The following is an 18708-nucleotide window of genomic DNA, read 5'->3' on the forward strand; positions in this document are numbered from 1 at the left end:
TTCAGATTCCCCGTCACATCGAATCTTTAGACGTATGCATGAAGTATTAAATATAGATAAAAATAAAAACTAATTGCACAGTTTGGTCGGAATTGACGAGACGAATCTTTTGAGCCTAGTTAGTCCATGATTGGACAATATTTGTCAAATACAAACGAAATTGCTACAGTGCTCATTTTGCCAAAAATTTTGGAACTAAACAAGGCCTTTATTTACTTAAGTTAAACTATCATTATTCTCCTATAAATAAATTAATAAATATTCTTCTCTTTCTTTCTGAGTCGTCGTCGTTGTGAGAATGAGATGCAGGGTTATTCTTTGTTGACAATCGATTTTTTTAATTCTGAATTCTTTCGTTGGACGACACACCGGCCAGCAGAGACTTTTTACCGTGGTGGAATAATAAAATAAAATTGCATGCTTGCATGAAGACTCACCAATGCAAAAGAATGAAATGTGAAGAATGAGTGCCCGGCCCCCTCTCTTGATATTATTATATTATTATTATGAGCTATTACAGTGCAATGAAAGCTGCTAAGGTCTTGTTTAGTTCACCCTAAACATAAAAAACTTTTCAAGATTTCTCATCACATGGAATCTTGCGGCACATATATGGAGCATTAAATATAGATGAAAACAAAAACTAATTACACAGTTTGCCTGTAAATTGTGAGATGGATCTTTTAAGCCTAGTTACTCCATGATTGAACAATATTTGTCAAATAAAAACGAAAGTGATACAGTGTCAAAATCCAAAAATAAGCCTAAGTCGTCGTCCGTATACTTGTGGCCTACCATGCTGTACTTTTTTTTTAACATATATCGATCACGGATCGATCTGGTCATATTCAGCAAGCCCATTGTGACATGCATGTAGGACTAGCTAGGAGTATGCTATCTTGGCCAACAAAATGATGATTGTCTTGGCCTCCCTTACATGCAAATTAGTAAACTTAATTTATGTCTGACCACTTTTAATTTCCAACATGCCTGTATCTATCAGAGTCAGTAGTGCTAGCTACAGCCAACTGATTGGTACATATAAACCTTTTTTCTTTCTTTCCTCAACTTTGCTCATTGCTGCCACTCACTCAGTGGCCGGTTTTACTGGTATACTCTTTCTGTTCTAAAAATAATTGTTATTTTGCATTTTCGTGTCATAGGTTTAACTAAATTTATATAAAAAATACGTGTAATTAATATTTGTATCTTCAAATAAATTTGTTAAAAAAATAAATTTCATGAATTTTCTGATGATACTAATTATGCATCATAATTATTAATTTTTTTTAATATATATTTAATCAAAATTGTTTATCAGAAACTGCAAACGATAATTATTTTTGAGACGAATGGAGTACGTCTAAATGAGCTAGCCTAGTTTATCCTGCAGTTTGTGATATGTTTCTCTCTCTCTCTCCCTCCAGCCCAAAATGTATTATGCTTTTTTTTGACAGAGGTAATATAGAAAACCAATACTGACAGTGGCAGCAGAAAAACAAAAGAAAGACAGAACAAAAACGCAGGCACACATTGGAATACCCAAACTCCCAGACTAGAAGAAGCTGTAAAGCAAGCTACAGAAGACAGGCCTCCTCCAAATCCTTTTTTGTATTGCTTCCAGTTCCAGAAGTCCTCCAACCAGCACTTCATATTCCGCATTAGCTCTTCCATAATTTTTGACATCTTCCGCCTTCAAACAACTTTCCATTTCTGTAGATAAGTGAACATTTTCTTTAAGATTTTATTAGAGCACTTCTTCTCTATATCCCCATTTTGTTTCTGATGTTCCATACACAATAGCACAAATGAAATTTTTGACATTATAATCTCGATCTAGTTATCTGTAACCATGAATAAAAAACCTGCAAATTGTGTGGTATTCTGTCCCACCGAGAACTTCTTTAAAGTAAGACCAAACATTTGTAGCCATGATGCACCCAAAAATGGTATGGTCTTCAGTTTCACATTGCCCACATAGACATCAATTTCTATATTCCCCTTCCAACTTTTTTTTGAACATAAAAACTTTAATTTTCATTTGAATTTTATTTTCCACAGTTTGTTCATTCTTTTATTAATAATTAATAACCCCCTAAAAGATAACCTCCGATCCTGTACATGGATTTAGTTGTGTACTGCCCTGATTTCTCTAAAAGCCACGTAAAAGTGTCTTCCCCTTCCATGATAACTATGTTATCTAAAACCTCCATCGATCAACCTCTCCCAAAATATTCATTTCTCTTGGCCACATTTTTAATATATATATATATATAACTAAATAATGTCTAATGATATACTCCCTCTATACTCATAAAGGAAGTCGTTTTGGACAAGGTTTGAATCAAACATTGGGAATATAAGTCATAAATAACTTTTAAGTTGTTGAGTTTAGAAATGTAAAAACCATATGAATAGATTTATCTTGGAAAATATTTTCATAAAAATATGCATATACCACTTTTTGATAAATATTTTTATAAAAACAAGGAGTCAAAGTTAGGTTTTGGGGACCGCGTCGCTGTCTTCCTTTGTGAGTACGGAGGGAGTATGTGATTATGAGTGTGTTGTTGTACACAAATCTATCCATAGAACATACATAAGTAAGGACTGATGGAGGTTTCATGTCCTTGTTTCTAGGACTGTTTCTTCTCGAATACGCAGAAGGTTTACATATTATTATAATTAAGAAGAAAAATTTAACCATACAACGACACGTTTTTTATGAGCGCCCTAGGTGGTCTTATAGCTATGACTGGACATATCTAGCTATCATATTTGTTTCAAACCTTGATATTACATAATGGTATATAACTGAACTAAGATAAGCAAGGCCGCATGTTTAAGGGTTGATCACGCCATACAATTGTAAGGACTTTGTGGGATTATATTTTAAAAAGATATATACCTTAAAGTTACAACTATATAATAAATATATACGCATACACTTCGCCTGACCACTTGACGTACGTGCCTACTATATATGAACTGGATGGCTTTTTATCAATATGCATGCATGCATGTATCTAGTGCGTGGTGCTGGTATGATTGCTGCTAATGACGCACGCTAGCTTCGGTTGCTCTCCATCTTTCTCTGTTTCTTTCTTTCGTTTCTTTCTTTCTTGAGAGAGAGAGAGAGAGAGAGAAACACGCTGTAGGGCAGGCAGCAGATAATGATAGCGATGCCGATTAACACTAGTAGTAAAAACTAAACAAACTCGGTGTGGGTGTTGATCGAGCTCCAGTGAAAGGGTGCGGCGTGACCTAGCTATAGCTGGTTTGGTCAATTAAGGTCTTGTTTAGATGCCTTCAAAGTTTACAGTATTTTTTATCACATTAAATCTTTGGACGCATGCGTGAAACATTAAATATAGATAAAAAAATGACTAGTTGTACAATTTGCGAGACGAATATTTAGAACTCAGTTAGTCTATGGTTGGACAATAATTGTCAAATACAAACGAAAATGCTATAATATCAAACTTTATCCCTAAAAATTTCACATCTCACTTCCAAAAAAATTAAAATATTTTTAAATCTAACTAATTAAGTCTATACAAAATATAAACAATAATTGTACCTCTAAATAAATTTATAAAAAACATTTTATGACCAATTTAATAATTTATACATATCATACATATTAGTATTTTATATGTTTAATTAAATTCAAGAAAGTTTGATTACTCAAGAAAACAAGATGTGTATTTTTTGGATGGAGGGAGAGTATATATATAATATAATTGATTGATGGTGCTCCTAAGTAATAAAAAGATCGATCATTGGGGGGGTCAGCATCTGTGGATAGGGACGGGGCATGACGGCTCAATCCTGCAGTCCCTATCATCTGGTGGAATTAGCAAGTCGTTTCAGTGGCATTTCTGGTTCTACCATATTGATGATACATACATTTGTCTGCTTCCAAAGTGTACTACATTATTGCTGCGTTTCTTGGAGATTTGCACTGATGTAATTGTTTTTATATATATTTTGTTCCAGAATCAAGAATCATCTATGCAAGCAGCACTGCTTGCTGGATAAACTTGTGTGATTTATATGTGTTCATTATCTGCAGATAGCAAACATGTGCATAACGAGGAGAAATATAAATCATGCAAACAGTCACTTAGCTTGCTATAAGATTTTGAAAACATACTTCTTTTTTTAGCACAAAAAAGTAAAGTACCTGATGGACTGCACAACAGGTTCCCAATTAGCTAGCCAAAGAAGAAAGAAAGAAAGAAAGAAAGAAGGAAGGCATACAGAATGGAGTAGACGATTTGAGTTTATATAATATGTTAATGTATGTAGCACAGTTTGTTTGGCTAAAAAATCGTGGTAGAAAATATTATCTGCTGATTTATCGTGAGAGAAAAATAAAAGGCAGACGGCGGGACCGGGAATGGATGTGTTTGATGGCGTGGGCATGTGTCGAATGGTGGGTGATATATGATTGGAGATGGAGTAGCCTGCAAATGCAAAGATGCATGGATCCGGTGATTTGGTAAAAGACAAATGGGCGCTGTTGTTAGCAACATGATATTGTTGTCCTAAATGGAACATTTACGGTTCAGTTGCTGCTGCCTGCTGGTGGTGGTGAACATTTACGGTTCAGTTTACTGTCCCACAGGAAATGAAGGCATATGCAGTGAGTTGCTAGTAGTAGTAACAAGTTAATTTCCTTTCATCTATGATCTGTTTGTTAGCTAGGAACGAGTTGGGGGGGGGGGGGGGGGGGGGGGTTAACTGAAGCTGAAGGAAGGAGTCGGAATAAAAACAAGAGATTTTTACTGGCTGGCTCGAGGAGATGGAGGCAAACTGGTGGTGAGTGGTGACTGATGAAAGATGAATTGGTGGAGTGGTGGTGGTGGTGGGGACACTCGTAGTCGGCCTTGGCATGGTGTGCATCGGCGGAGCGAGAGGTGCAGTGCAGCTGCGTCTGCGTCTGCCTCTGCCTCTGCGTGCGGCCGTCCACACCACACCACCCACCAAGCGAGGCAGAGGAGCAAAGGCAAGGGAGGAAGGAAGGAAGGAGACAGACATGGGACAGCAGCCTTTGCCTTTGCCTTTGCCTTTGCTAGCAGTGTGCAGTTCGTGGTAGAGTTACTGTTGGTGGGGGTCCGCGACGGCGATGTCCGGGGCCCACCACGCTTTTGTCCCATTCTCTCCTCTCCCTTTTTGTCCTTTCCCCGTTTGTTGGTTTCGTCTTCCTCCTGCCGTCCTGCGTGCGCTGATGCTGCTGCGGCTGGCTATAAAGCGGGTGGCCATAAACCCCCACGGCCCAGCCGGCGGCCTCCATCACGAGCGTACTCCTAGTGTGGGGGTGTGGGGTGCGTTGCGTTGCGTGCGATCGTCAGTGGCAGTGGCAGGCATATGCATGTTACTGTACCACCACCACCCACCCACCAGGGAAGTGCGCCTCCGCCTCCGCCTCTGCGAGCTGCTCGATCAGTCGACGAGAGGAGGTAAAAACACAGACCAACGCCGCCAACCAAAACCAACCCTCCCGCTGCTGCTGCTGCTGCTCCTCCTCTAACAAACGAGACCGCCGCCACAGCCAGCACCACAACCACCACCACCACCACAGGACAGGACAAACAACCTCACGCGGTGAACTCTCACCTCACCTCAACATACTACTCTACTACAGCTAAGATCTCACTGCTGCCGACTCCCCTCTCCCCTCCCCTAGACACAGACACAGACACAGCCAGCCAGCCAGCCAAACCGCTCACCGCACACGCCGAATTGAAGCACCCAGCCAGCCACCATGTACGCCGACGCCGGGTTCGGCTTCGCCGCCGCCTACTCCCCCGCCCTCGCTTCCTCGCAGCCCCAGCCACCGCCGCCCTTCGACTACGCCTTCTCCTCCGCGCCCGTGCCAGCGCTAACCATGCCCGCCATGGACCACGACGCCTTCGCCGCCGCCTCCGCCCACCTGGTGAGCAACTACTCCCTGCCTCTTTCTTGATTGCAATCTCGATCGCTTCATGCACCCAAAACTGCTGCTGTTTTCTTTCTTGCTCCATCAGTCCCCGCCTTTCCTGCTTCCCCCCCCACAGATAAACTAGGGTTCTCTTGCTCTGTTTCGTGGAATTATTACTAGGGATCTCTCTGCTGTTTCCAGGAATTCCCAAATAACAGCAGATTAACAAATTTCTCCTCGTCTCTGGATGCACAAATTGCTACCTGTTTTTGCGCCGCCGCCGTCTCCCCACAATCGGAAAGAAAAAAAAAATGTGGCTTTCCTTTCTTTTTTGCCCCCACTCCCCACTCTGCTTGATACTCATCATGTACTATATATAATTATATGCATGTGCTTACTTGGTAAGGGTAATAATACTATATAAGAAACAACTTAACAACCCTTTGTTAGTTGGATTCTCTCTTCGATCCATGGCTTTATTTGCAATAGCAGCTTCAGCCATCCTTTCTTTTTTCTTTTCTTTTTTATTCACAAATTAAGCATGACTTGTCTTCTGCATGATCACCTGATGGAAAGCCTTCTTCCCAAATAAATTAAACAATCTTCCATTTCTTGTGTAAATAGAAAAGCAAGTGGTCAATTACAACACTGCTAGCTATAATATTTGTTGCTGCCTTTCTGGTTCTGAATTTTCGTATGCTTTTGCTTCCAAAAAAATTGCTAAACGAAAGATCCCATGCAAGTATATGACGCCTGTGGTTTAGTTATTTATCTTTTTATTTATTTCTTCCTTCTATAAAACTAATAGATTATTTCTGAATAAGAATCACTCGTGTTGGCTGCAACTTTTTCGGGGTGCTTTCTGTTTTGAATCTTCTCCTTCTGACCTTCACATCTTCCAAGTCACACAAAGGCCACACGGTTTCAGATATTTAGTGTCCCCTCTTCTATAAGAGGGGCCGAATTGTAGTGTCCCCTCTTCTATAAGAGGGGCCGAATTGGTTCAGCATTCACTTCAGTTTTTGCCCTGGATTTCAATTTTTTTTCTTTACTGCTAATATGGCCGACCACACTAGTATATGCTCCCAGAGCACGATGGGGACTTTTAATTACAGTAGTTGATTGCCATGTGCGTCAGCCGATACTTGCTAATACTATATCTCTCTTCTACACGTCCTACTCCTACCCCTCAAAGAACTTGTCTATCACTGCAACTTCACACAGCAGGTCAATACAGACAAGACAAAACCAAACTAAACAAAGCATTGGCAATGGTGATCTACCACAAAATATTTTATTATTACCAGATACTAGCATCTTAGCAAGATTATTTCATTCTCTGTTCATCCTACTAACATTTTATTTAGACATATCGTCCTTTCCAACTCATCGGATTTCATTCATATACCGCTATGCTTCTAATTACTATGGTGTTTATCATCTTCTAGCCCATTGGAAATTGTTCTCATCTCTGTTTTGTTACTGGACAGGGGAGCTTGGTACAGCCATCCATGGTATCAGAATATGACCTCGGAGGAGAAGGGGACCTGTTCAAAGCTCCAGAAGCCATCATCGAGGAACCGCTGCTCAGCCTTGATCCTGTCGCAGCTGCGTTTTCAATGATGACTGGCAATGAAAGTGCCATGGATCAAACTATCAAGGATGCAGGCATCGGCACCATCCCAAATGACCCTCTCCTGAGTGAAGTGTTATATGAGTGCGAGAAGGAACTCATGGAGAAGTCTGCAATCGAAGAGACAATTTCTGAACTTATGGATGTTAAGATTCCTATGCTGCAAGTTGAAGAAATCCCAAGCCAAGCTGAACAAGTTCTTATACAGACCCAACTCCCGGCCATGGAGAAAGAGAAGCAATCCATTCCTGAATGCTCGCTCCAGAAAAGTGTTAGTTCTGGATGCCTCAACTCAGCAGATTGGATGAATGGACCTGTCAGGCCAAACTTTCTAGATTTCCAAGGGCTGGACTTTGAGGCAGCATTTGGGATGAGGAGAGCTTACAGTGAAGGAGACATTCAGGTTTGATAAGCATCTCCTTTTCTCCTGTACTATTTTATATTCTAACAAGGAAGTAGTTATCCTCGTTATGAGGAAAAGAACGCACTTACAGCATAAAAGTCTTTTCTGTAACACAGCTGTTGAGAAAAGAATCGTTGAGAAGCAAACCAAAACCAAAAAGCATTGCCTTTTCCATTGCCCTGGCCATGCTTACAGCAATGCTTTGCTCAAAGTCCGTCCAAGCTATGACACCCATCTGGCATGTTACTATATCTGCCCAAAGCAACCTTTTTTTAGTTTTTTTTTCTAGGTCATTACTTTAGCTGTCCAAGCTTTCCTGTTCTGCACAGTATTCTGTTTTCTTTCAACCTACTTTTGTGTGCAAGATATTGGTACGGTTCCATCACCTCAGTACATGTGTTGTCGCGATTCTGTGTTGAAGGAATGTGCAGATAGAACATCTATATCTGGTAGATGCTTGTGCAGCAGCAATTTGCTAGGCACTTAACATTTCCATTTTTGACAGAACCTTGGAGCCAACACGCCTCGACCAGCGGCGCACGCAGCAAATGCTCAAACGTCTTGTGAGAGGCTTGTAACCATCAGTGACCTCAAGACTGAAGAAAGGAAGCAAAAGCTTTCCAGGTATAGGAAGAAGAAGATCAAGCGGAATTTTGGCAGGAAGATCAAGGTATTCTTCTCAGCCACTGTAAAAATCCAGCTTCTAGGCTTTAGCCTGATGAGTGCACGGCCCAGATGGTAACAGATAGAACATTTTCCTTTGCAGTATGCTTGCAGGAAGGCTCTAGCAGACAGCCAGCCAAGAGTGCGAGGGAGGTTTGCCAAGATCGAAGAATGCGACCTGCTGAAACCAAGCGTTTAGATGGTGGCAAAAACATGAAAGGAATCCAGTCGAGAGCGAGCTTCATGGAGCTTTGGCTTCTAGAAGCTTCTAGGCGCTCCGCCTTCTGCGATGGAGGTGGAGAGGCACCGCGTAGCCCGTCGGAATTCATTTAGCTGTTCAATTGACCTCTTCTGTTTCACTCGGGCTGCGTTCTATTCTATTTCCCCTGTGTAATAATATCCGGTCCTTTGGTGCAAGGGAGTGAAGAGCTGAAAGTGGTAGTCTAGCCCCTGTACAAAGGCATGGCAATAAAACTCAGCTCCCCTCTTGCTTGGCATGTTATTATATATCTCATCTGAATCTGGCTCTTAGCATTGCACTCCTCGAGCTAGCCATGAACATCCAGGCTAGAAGACACTGAATATTGCTCGCATACCCAGGGGTGGTGAAAGGAACGGAGATTCCAACCACCAAGGAAAGGGAAAACCGACTTGGGTACGACAAATGAATATGGTTTCGATGCTCATGATGGTATTCTGTCCATCAAAGTCTCACCAGAAATAATGTCTAATCCCATAGCTCCAGAATAATAATATTATGTACCCTCACCCCAAAACAAGAGCAGAAAGCCCGTAAGCTACCATGATGGTAGTGATTTGTAGAATAGATCCAAAGTCTCACCACATGTCTAATCCCATAGCTCCATAATAATATCTACCCTTTCACCCAAAAACAAGAGCAAAAATAGAAGTGAGCCATCATGGTGGCTGGGATTTGTATAATAGATTCACAAATAATGTCTAATCCCATAACTCTGTTGTCAAAAAATCCCATAACTCCAGAATAATATCTACCCTCCCACCCAAAAACAAGAGCAAAAACAGACGGTGGGCCATCATCATGGTAGGGATATGTAGAAATAATTCCAAAGAAACATCTACATCGCCATCTTGGATTACATGACTCCAGTGAAGGTGATATATAGTTTGATTTGAACATCACGACTACTCAGTGCACGCTCTATATTTCACGGTATATTCCTTTCCTCACCTTCCTTGTGCCTTACTGCACCAGAAGGTCACAATCACAATCCAACCAAAAAGTGACGGTAGCGACTTTATTACATCCTGCCTTGGTCTGTCAGGCAATTATGTGAAAATTGAGCAAAAAAGAGCAAAAAAAAAAAGACTCGCCGGTTAATTCACCCCATAGATCCACTTCTCCTCATTGCTGGTATAAGAGACCAGCTCCTTGGGTTCAAACCATAAAGCGATCTCATCCTTTGCTGTCTCCGGGCCATCACTTCCATGAATGATGTTTCTAGTGTTCACAACACGTGGTAGCATGTGAATACAAAGGAATCCAAACTTGTGCTTGCATGATGCTATCAAAGAAATGCAAAACTAAAGAGTACATTTAAAAGAAAATGAAAGCATACCTTCCAACAACAACGGCAAGATCACCCCTGATGGTTCCTGGTTCAGATTTCTGTGGGTCTGTGGCACCAATTAGTTTTCTCCCATACTTGATGACACCCTCTCCTTCCCAAACCTACAGACATTGTACCACCAACTTATGCACAATTCACCTTTTGTCAATGTAAGCACAATTTCTGTAGGGAAATGACGGATGTTACCATTGCAAGTACAGGGCCAGAGCTGAGAAAGTCACACAACCCGTTGAAGAAAGGCCTTTCCTTGAGATCATGGTAGTGCTTCTGAGCGAATTCTTTGGATGGAACAATCAGCTTGATGGCAACAAGCTTGTAGCCTTTTCTCTCAAATCGGTTCACAATCTCAGAAATCTGAAACGTTTTTTTTTTCGCGCGGGGGGGGGGGGGGAGAGAGAGAGAGAGAGAGAGAGATAAAATCAGTCCTATTAATGCCATCACAAATGTACAGGAACAAGACTAAACAGAGAAAATGTGTGATGGGCTGAATAACTGAAATGATTCACATGTCAGCCTGCATGTATTTTGTTTGGTGTGTTAAACCAAGCAATGTATTGCACTAGAGAACCCACTTTTGATACCAGTGAAATCAGGAGAAAGGCCCAGCCCTTTAGGAATAGGAAGAGCTAAATAGATAGGGACATATTTCTCTTTACATAATATGTATGCAGGCTTTTGTCCTATGTATCCACATGGTTTTAGTTGCTAATGAGGATCTTGAGGTGACGCGTGTTGAAAGCAGCAGTGTGTTGATTTACATATATATAGCCAAGAAAAGAACAGAAAAACAGAGTATACAGAACATGCAGAGTACACTCCCTATAGCCAAGAAAAGAACAGAAAAGAGCACAAGGCCTCAAAATTGTAAAATAAAAAAAAAATTTATGTGTACCTACCTATTGTGGCAGCACACCTGCATGAGGCAAATCCTGGAGGCCTTCGAAGGGGCCTCGGGTTTGGCCACAAACGTCGACAAGTGCAGTATCACGCCGATCCGCTGCGATGACGCCATGATCGCGGACATTCTTCAGGTGTTCCCTTGTCGTGTCAAACCTTTCCCGATCCCCTACCTGGGCGCGCCCCTCTCAACCTCCAGGCTGAGCCGCGAACACGAGCAGCTCATCCTCGACAAGGTTGCCGCCAGGATCCCCACCTGGAAGGGCAACCTAATGACTCCCATGGGTCGGGCCACTCTGGCTAAGTCTACCCTTTCGGCCATCCCGGTTCACACTTCTATCTGCTGTGCTCTTTCGCTTGGGCCATCAAGGAAATCGACAGACAACGCCAGGCCTTCATCTGGGCCGGGGCGAACACGGTCTCGGGAGGGAAGTGCAAGGTCGCGTGGTCGGCAGTCTGTATGCCCAAGGATTTGGGGGGGCTCGGCTTGCCCGACCTCTCCCCCCTCGGCGTGGCGTTGCGCCTGCGTTGGGAATGGTTACGGCGCTCCGACCCTTCTGCGCCCTGGGCGGAATTGCCGTTCAAGCTGGACGCAGTTTCTGAGGCCATGTTTTCGGCGTCCGTGTGGGTGGTCATCGGTGATGGAACTCGTGCTCGGTTCTGGACAGACAACTGGCTACCGAACGGCCCTATCTGTCTTCAAGCCCCAGCCCTCTTCCGTGCTGTCGGCTCGCGCCGGAGGGGGCGTTCGGTCCGTGACGCGTTACTGAACGGCCGTTGGAGGTGCGACATCACCGGCGCGCGCACCATGGCCGTCATCTCTGAGTTCGCCGCCGTTTGTGAGGTCTGTCTGTCCGTCGTGCTCCACCCAGGCGTGCCCGACCAGTTCATTTGGAAGTGGACAGCAGATGGGGTATACTCCGCGGCCTCGGCGTACCGCGCCTTCTTCTTTGGATCCACGGAGCTTGCTGGTGCCCGGGAGGTCTGGGTTGCGCCAGCCCCCCCCCCCCCCCAAGGTCAGGTTCTTCTTTTGGTTGGCGCTTCGCGGCAGGCTCTGGACGGCAGCGAGGAGGATGCGCCACGGTCTCCCGTCCAACGCGGACTGCGCCCTGTGCGGCCAAGCTGAGGAGACGGTCGATCACCTGCTCTCCTCCTGCGTCTTCACCAGAGAAGTTTGGTTCTGCATCCTTCAGAGAGCTAACATGCAGCAGCTTGCGCCCGGCCCAGCCGCGCGTGTCAGTCTCTGGTGGCTCCAGGCAAGGCCGTCGGTGCCCACGGCCAGGGGCGAAGCCACGTTGGCTTTCCCTGGTGCACGTGCACCATGGTAAAATAATAGTTTGTTAATACCTGCCTTAAATTTTCCATGTATTTTCTTTCAAATTTTATACATTCCTTTATGTTTGTAGAGTGTGCACCAGGGTTAGTTTTGAGGTGGCTTCGCCCCTGCCCACGGCTCTTCGGCGTGGCTTTGACGGCATGGTTTTGCTGGTGTCTTGGGAACTTTGGAAGGAACGAAACCGCAGAACCTTCGACGGAATTCACGAATCGACCTCCCAGGTGCTGCTTCGAATTCGGAACGAGGCCGAGGCCTGCATCTTGGCCGGCTACAGCAAGCTCGCGCCGCTTTTCGCGGTGCTCGCGTAGCGGACACCTCGCGTTCTTCTTCTGTAGCGCCATTTAGTTTGTGCTTAGTTTTTTCCTACAGCTGCACCGTTCAAGCCGGTGATTTGTGTTTGTGTGACCTGTTGTAACCCGGTGCATCTCGCTCACGGTTACCCCAGGAGTGTTCTTGAACTTTTTCTCCTTAAAGCAATACGAGCCTTCGGCACGTTTTCGAAAAAAAGTATATGAAAAGCAGTATGAAGCTACTACTCCCTCCATTCCAAATTATAGGTCGTTTTGGCTTTTCTAGATGCATAGCTTTTGCTATGCACTCACTGTGTTAAACATAGGGATTAGGTTACTAGGATCCTGAATTGCATCTCAAGAAACTACAAATAATAATAATAATCATTATTATTATTATATGGCCAAGGACAGGACAGGACCAGGACAGAGCACAAGGCCTCAAAAGTTGTAAAGAAAGAAAGTGTGTACCTACCAATTGTGGCAACATACATGCATACTGGTTATTAGGATCCAGAACTGCATCTGAATAAAAGAATCTATGGTGTTATGAGAGTTGCTAGTACTGACCAGGCCTCTTTGGACGCCGTCGGGCTTGATGGCAATGAAGGTGCGCTCCATCTGGAATCACAGCAGATGAGTGTTAGTGAGCTTGAGAAAAGGGGGAAAAAACTTAAATAGATCACATGACATCACTCATCCACGGTCATGTCAACTGGAGATGGAAACGGTGGGGCATTCTGTAATTAGATGACAAATCACATGGGAGCCCACTCAATCAGTTTGAGTTGGCCTACCCTCCTGCCTGACATATAGGGGAGGCAGCATGGTGATTGGTGAAGCGGTGATTTTAGAGAGAAAAGGGGGTGGCCATTGCTCCGGTATTATTGGACCACACGGATCCGCCAGAATGCGATGGGGAAAAAAAAAGAAGAGACGAGAAGAGGAGAGAATCAGGGTAGGGTACCTCTGCAGCATGAGCCTCCTGGTCCTGGAGCATGTAAACTGCATCGGGAGAGGACAGACAGGAAATCAGTGTGCGAATGGCAACAGGGTTTAATTCATTCATTTCAACAGGCAAGCATTCTCTATGGGATCAGAGCGATGGGTGTTAGATAAGAGCGATTACTGCTAGATCAGAGTGATGGGATCGGGTGGGGTCGAATCGGAATATCGGCAGGATCGACGCGACGGGTATAGTATGTACGATACGAACCTGCAGCCGGGACTGCGGCGGCGATGGCTCCCCATCCCGACGCAGCGTGGTGGGATCCCTGCCTGTGGTAGGAGTAGTAGGCGGTGGGGAGGGCCTTCCTGCCGAAGTTGGTGAGCGTGGCGAGCGCGGCGGTGCGGCCCTCTGCACATCACATCAAAGAAAGACGGATTTTTTTTTTTAATAAAACCAATCACCACATCTCCCGTCCCGCTGAAGAGTTAGTGTAGTATACATACCGGCGGCGAGGACGGCGGCGGCGGAGGAGCGCTGAGAAGCGGAGAGGATGAGGGACCTGGCGGCCTGGAAGAGCTTCTTGGAGGCGGCGGCGCTCATGGTGTGGTGGATTTGGCGAGGCGGCGGCAAGGGGGCTGGACTTGTCGCTGATGGATGGATGGATGGATGGGCGCTGGGTGCTGCAGCTATCAGTCCCACTCCCCCAATTTAATGAGGGATGGCGTGGCCACGCGTTAGCCGCTGCGGCAGGAAAAGCACGCGATGCGATGCGATGCGATGCCATGCCCGAGTGCCCGACCGCACCCTCGTGCCCTCCCTTTCCCTCCCTCCCTCCCTCGATCGGAATCAGGAATCGCCCATCGCACATGCATTGCATGGTCATTTTCCACTGACGCACCCGTGATCGATCGGTCAGAGCCGCATTGTACGCCGACGAACAGGTTCTCCACTCTCGCATCGCATGGAATGGATGAATATGCATCCTCCGCACGGTTTCCTCCTCCCGCCATGGCGCCATGCATGCCGCCTTGTCTAGCACACTCCAGCAAAGATAAGCACACCGCAAGCAAAGCAAAGCAAAGCAAAGGAACCCAACAACTCTAAAGTACAGGGTATCATTCGTCACCTTTACAATTATTTTTAATTAAACAAATAAGAACATGGCATGCTCCTACCTCGACTTTTCACGGACGAATGCAATATTTTAAGGCAAAGGGTTTCATTTTAGTGCACAAATATTTATATCTATCAAAAGAAAAGTTTCCTTCGCACTCAACCCGAGCGGTCGTCGGCTCCGGCGATGCGTGGCTTGACCCTAACCGCCTTCATCGACCTCTTTAGGCCCTTTAGGCGGTGTGAATTAAAAACACGGTAGCATTTTCGTTTGTTTATGCTAATTATTGTTCAACTATGGACTAACTAGGCTCAAAAGATTCGTCTCGTCAATTCCGACTAAACTGTGCAATTAGTTTTTATTTTCGTCTATATTTAATACTCCATGCATGCGTATAAAGATTTGATGTGGCGGAGAATCTTGAAATTTTTTGTATTGGGGTGGAAGTAAAGGCCTTAGTTCTCAAAACCCATGTGTTATAAATTATTCGCGTTTCTGCGGATAACGTCGAGTGCGTGTTTCACCTTATCCTCTCCCAGCAGCCTCTTCCTCCCTCCGCCGCCGTCGGTCCCCTGTCCTCCTCGGCGTCCTCGCCGGCGGCAGGATAGGTGGGCCGGCCCCCTCCCTTCATCTCCTACTCCTCTCTTCCTTCTCCTTGTAAGATCCTCTAGCCAAATAAAGCCTTGGAGAAAGATGGAGAAGAAGCCGGCCAACGAGACTTCACCGCCGTCCGTGACCCCGTCCGCGCCGCCGCCGAAGGAGCTCATCCCGCCCACGCCTACGCCGTCCACGCCATCCCCACCACCCCCCGCATCGTCGCCCCCATCGTCGACCCCGTCTCCCGCGACCACCGCTGCGTCCCCGCCAGCGCCGTCGTCCTCCACCCCGACGAGCTCCTCCGCGCCCTCCCCTTACTCCCAAGTGAAGACACCCGCTCCGTCTCCGCCTTCAGACAACCCGTCTCCACCGTCGAAGCCTGCACACTCGTTTCCATCGCGCTGGTCTCCATCTCGAGATCTAGATCTCGTCCGCCGTCCTCAACTAGCTATGGGGCCCGCGTCCTTACAAGTGGGACCCACTGCCTGTGAGATGAGACCCCGCTAGTGATGCGGTCTGCTTGCTACGCGATATGGTTCCCAACTCAGACCACATCCTTATGTGTGCATCTCCATCTTTTCTCCTTCCTAGTTTATGTTTTTATTTTTCTTTATTTATTACTTTCGTATCTCACTTGCATGGCTATAGGTCTTCATTCGAATAGAGACTCTCGGCTCTCTAGTCCCCTTCTTATTAGTGCATGCATAGTGTGTGTGGTCCTTGTTACCTTTGTTCCAATTAGACAGCTACTTCTTCGGTGTTGGATCGACGATGATGCCTCCATCTGGAATTTCGGTTCAAGCTTCTTTTACCTCCGACAACGTCAACAACATCATCTTTTGGTTGCCGGATCATGTCTTCCTCGATGGCTAACCCGATTCCCCTTCAACTATCGCATTGCGCGGTCAATCCATCTGAGTGCACGCGTCCTGGACGCCTCTGCGTATTCCCCTCGCTGGCATGCAAGTCTTCCTCGACGCCCTAGTCGACGCTGTTGTCTTTATTTCTGGTCTCAGGACCTGGTTGTATCAAGGTTTCCCTTTGAGAACCTCCTTGTATTTCGTTTGCTTTAATATATATATATATATATATATATGTTGTCAAAAAAAGTTTTCAAAAAAATTGCAAAATTTTTAAGATTCCGTGTCACATCAAATCTTGTGGCACATGCATGGAGCATAACTATAGATAAAAATAATAACTAATTACACAGTTTGTCTGTAATTTGTGAGATAAATCTTTTGAGCCTAGTTAGTCTATGATTAGACAATATTTATCAAATATAAACGAAAGTACTACAATGCTCATTTTACGAAAAATTTTGAAACTAAACAAAGTCTTAGTTCCTTCTGCTACATCTCAATTTACCCTAATAATCCTAAGCAGTTTCCCGCATGGTCGTACCACCCCACCCCTGCTGGTCCACGTCATTGCCATGTCACCTCCTAGGCTTCCTGTTTGTTCATCTCGGCATAGTTGAGTCACGTGGGGCAGTCCTCGAAAAAAATATCAACCTAAAGAATGTGAGCTAACAAACGGTAAATTGCAGAGGTGCTTTCGGAGCCAAATCGGCAGCAACGTCAAGGCAGGAAGGCCGACCAGCGCATAGCCAACATGGAGAAGACCTTTGCGAACCATTGGCGGTTCAAGAATCAAGCTTAACCCCATTAACTGAATTTTTGGGATGCACCAGGTTATATACTCGGCTTTGTCATCTTCAGCCAAATTTAGAGAAATCTCGATAATTGTGAAAATCAAGCCTTCTTGAAGCCTCAAAGGGGCACAAAAGCTCACAAAAGTGCATGGCGACCATCAAAATATGCTTCATCTCCTAACTCAAAGAGCGGCACAACCCTATACAAGTTCCTTCGATCAATTCTATTGGACCTTGGAGGTGCAGAAGGCACTTGATCAACATTTCTGACCACCTCTGGTGTCCCCAATTATGGATGAGCCACTGCTCCTCTACATTGCGACAATGACCCAGGTCGTTAGTGCCACCCTCACTCTCGAGCATGAGAAGCAAGGCCATGCCCTCAAGTGCAGCGTCGGGTTTGAAAGGACTTTGATGTCGCCTAGATGGAAATGAATAAGCCTGTTAAAAACAAACTTACAGTGAAAGTCAAAATCTAAGTGCGGCATTGCCACACCAGAGGAGCGACACTCCTGCACTACAACGCTACCGCACAACACAGAGAGCTCGGCAACAATTTATCCAGTGGTTCAACTCACCACCAAGGCTTGCCTATGTCCGCATTGTTGAGGTAGCCACTAAGGCTTGGGCTTTGAAACCCTTATCCTCATTCTCAAGTTAAGAGAGTGAATTCTTGAGATGAGCAGTTTCCACTAGATCAATAGGGTGATTACAAGCTTTCCCACGGCTTACCACGAGGACGGGAGCTCACCGGACGACGCCTAGCATTCTAGGAGGCTTTACCACCAGGAGTAAGAAATGCATAATGAATGCTTGACGTAGTCCAATAAGTGCTCACACACTCTCACAAAAGAGGGAGGTTAGAGAGGGCTCACCAATGGCTTGGGAAGGGTATAGAATGTTTGGAGTATCAACAGCAACACTAGGAGGCATGGGATGGGTATTTATAGCCACCCCACACAAACTAGTTGTTACAGTTCAAAAACTAGACATTATGACCTATAAAGGTGTGGCACGGCCATTTGTACGGTATTGCCATAGCTCTTAGAAACAGGAAAAAATCACCTTACAAAAAAGTCATAACTTTTTACTTCAAACTCTATTTTTAGAAATCTTGGACTTTCCGGAAAGCTTATTTTGAGGGCTATCCAATCTTGCAGAGAACAAACCCCAAGATCAACAAGTACAAGTGTTGTGATAATGTGTTTCTCTCATGTTAGCACTTGGGTTCAGTTATTTTAAGCACTTGAGACTTGTGTATGATTTGTATTGCATCCCCCTTATAGTATGACATACCTATACTTAAGACCAAAAGAATATAATCATTTTAACCACTTGAGTATTCAGTGTCTTCATATGTTATTTCTTCTCAATCTCACTTCATAAGGGGCTGCAATCATCTTTGCCTCATTTCTTTAAGCAAACATATCTTGAGCATGCTACTTGAACCATTTCCATACATATAAGTTCACCTAGGATTCTCGGTCCAAAGGTGCATCCTGGTCAACGAGGTCGGATATTTTACTCATTATATAAAAAATACTTTGTGTTAGGTATGCAAGAGCAACTCCTACACGGTCGATCTTCAAATTTTTAATGCAAAAAATATATTGTATATAGTGCTAATAGTTTCTAG

General features: G+C 44.8%; 2 protein-coding genes across 3 annotated transcripts; one reads left to right on the plus strand and one right to left on the minus strand.

The window, feature by feature from the left end:
• Positions 5273 to 9156, plus strand: LOC8065341. 2 transcript variants are annotated; one of them, XM_021447988.1, is made up of 4 exons: positions 5273 to 5941; positions 7417 to 7962; positions 8468 to 8632; positions 8729 to 9156. In XM_021447988.1, exons 1-4 carry the CDS (start codon positions 5771 to 5773, stop codon positions 8822 to 8824), a joined length of 978 nt encoding a protein of 325 aa, XP_021303663.1. In that variant the 5' UTR covers positions 5273 to 5770; the 3' UTR covers positions 8825 to 9156. The 2 variants fall into 2 exon arrangements, with proteins under 2 accessions (XP_021303663.1, XP_021303664.1); XM_021447989.1 differs by lacking the exon at positions 5273 to 5941 and adding an exon at positions 6731 to 7200 and having other exon boundaries at positions 8729 to 9134.
• LOC110430365 (nucleoside diphosphate kinase 3-like) lies at positions 9687 to 14481 on the minus strand. Its single transcript, XM_021447992.1, has 7 exons — positions 14211 to 14481; positions 13975 to 14115; positions 13726 to 13763; positions 13329 to 13379; positions 10422 to 10589; positions 10224 to 10336; positions 9687 to 10105 (listed from the first exon to the last, which is right to left on the minus strand). The coding sequence occupies exons 1-7, from the start codon at positions 14305 to 14307 to the stop codon at positions 9982 to 9984; spliced, it is 732 nt and encodes a 243-aa protein (XP_021303667.1). The 5' UTR covers positions 14308 to 14481; the 3' UTR covers positions 9687 to 9981.

The sequence above is a fragment of the Sorghum bicolor genome, chromosome 9 (assembly GCF_000003195.3).
Source record: "Sorghum bicolor cultivar BTx623 chromosome 9, Sorghum_bicolor_NCBIv3, whole genome shotgun sequence".
Lineage (NCBI taxonomy): Eukaryota > Viridiplantae > Streptophyta > Magnoliopsida > Poales > Poaceae > Sorghum > Sorghum bicolor.

Bases quoted from the DNA above. Each gene is read 5' to 3' on its own strand.
- LOC8065341 (XM_021447988.1), top strand. From the start codon at position 5,771: ATGTACGCCGACGCCGGGTTCGGCTTCGCCGCCGCCTACTCCCCCGCC. The intron at 7,963-8,467 runs GTTTGATAAGCA...CATTTTTGACAG, and splicing joins ACAGTGAAGGAGACATTCAG to AACCTTGGAGCCAACACGCC. The intron at 8,633-8,728 runs GTATTCTTCTCA...TTTCCTTTGCAG, and splicing joins ATTTTGGCAGGAAGATCAAG to TATGCTTGCAGGAAGGCTCT.
- LOC110430365 (XM_021447992.1), bottom strand. From the start codon at position 14,307: ATGAGCGCCGCCGCCTCCAAGAAGCTCTTCCAGGCCGCCAGGTCCCTC. The intron at 13,764-13,974 runs GTTCGTATCGTA...CTCCCGATGCAG, and splicing joins CGCCGCAGTCCCGGCTGCAG to TTTACATGCTCCAGGACCAG. The intron at 10,337-10,421 runs GTAACATCCGTC...CAATGTCTGTAG, and splicing joins CTGGCCCTGTACTTGCAATG to GTTTGGGAAGGAGAGGGTGT.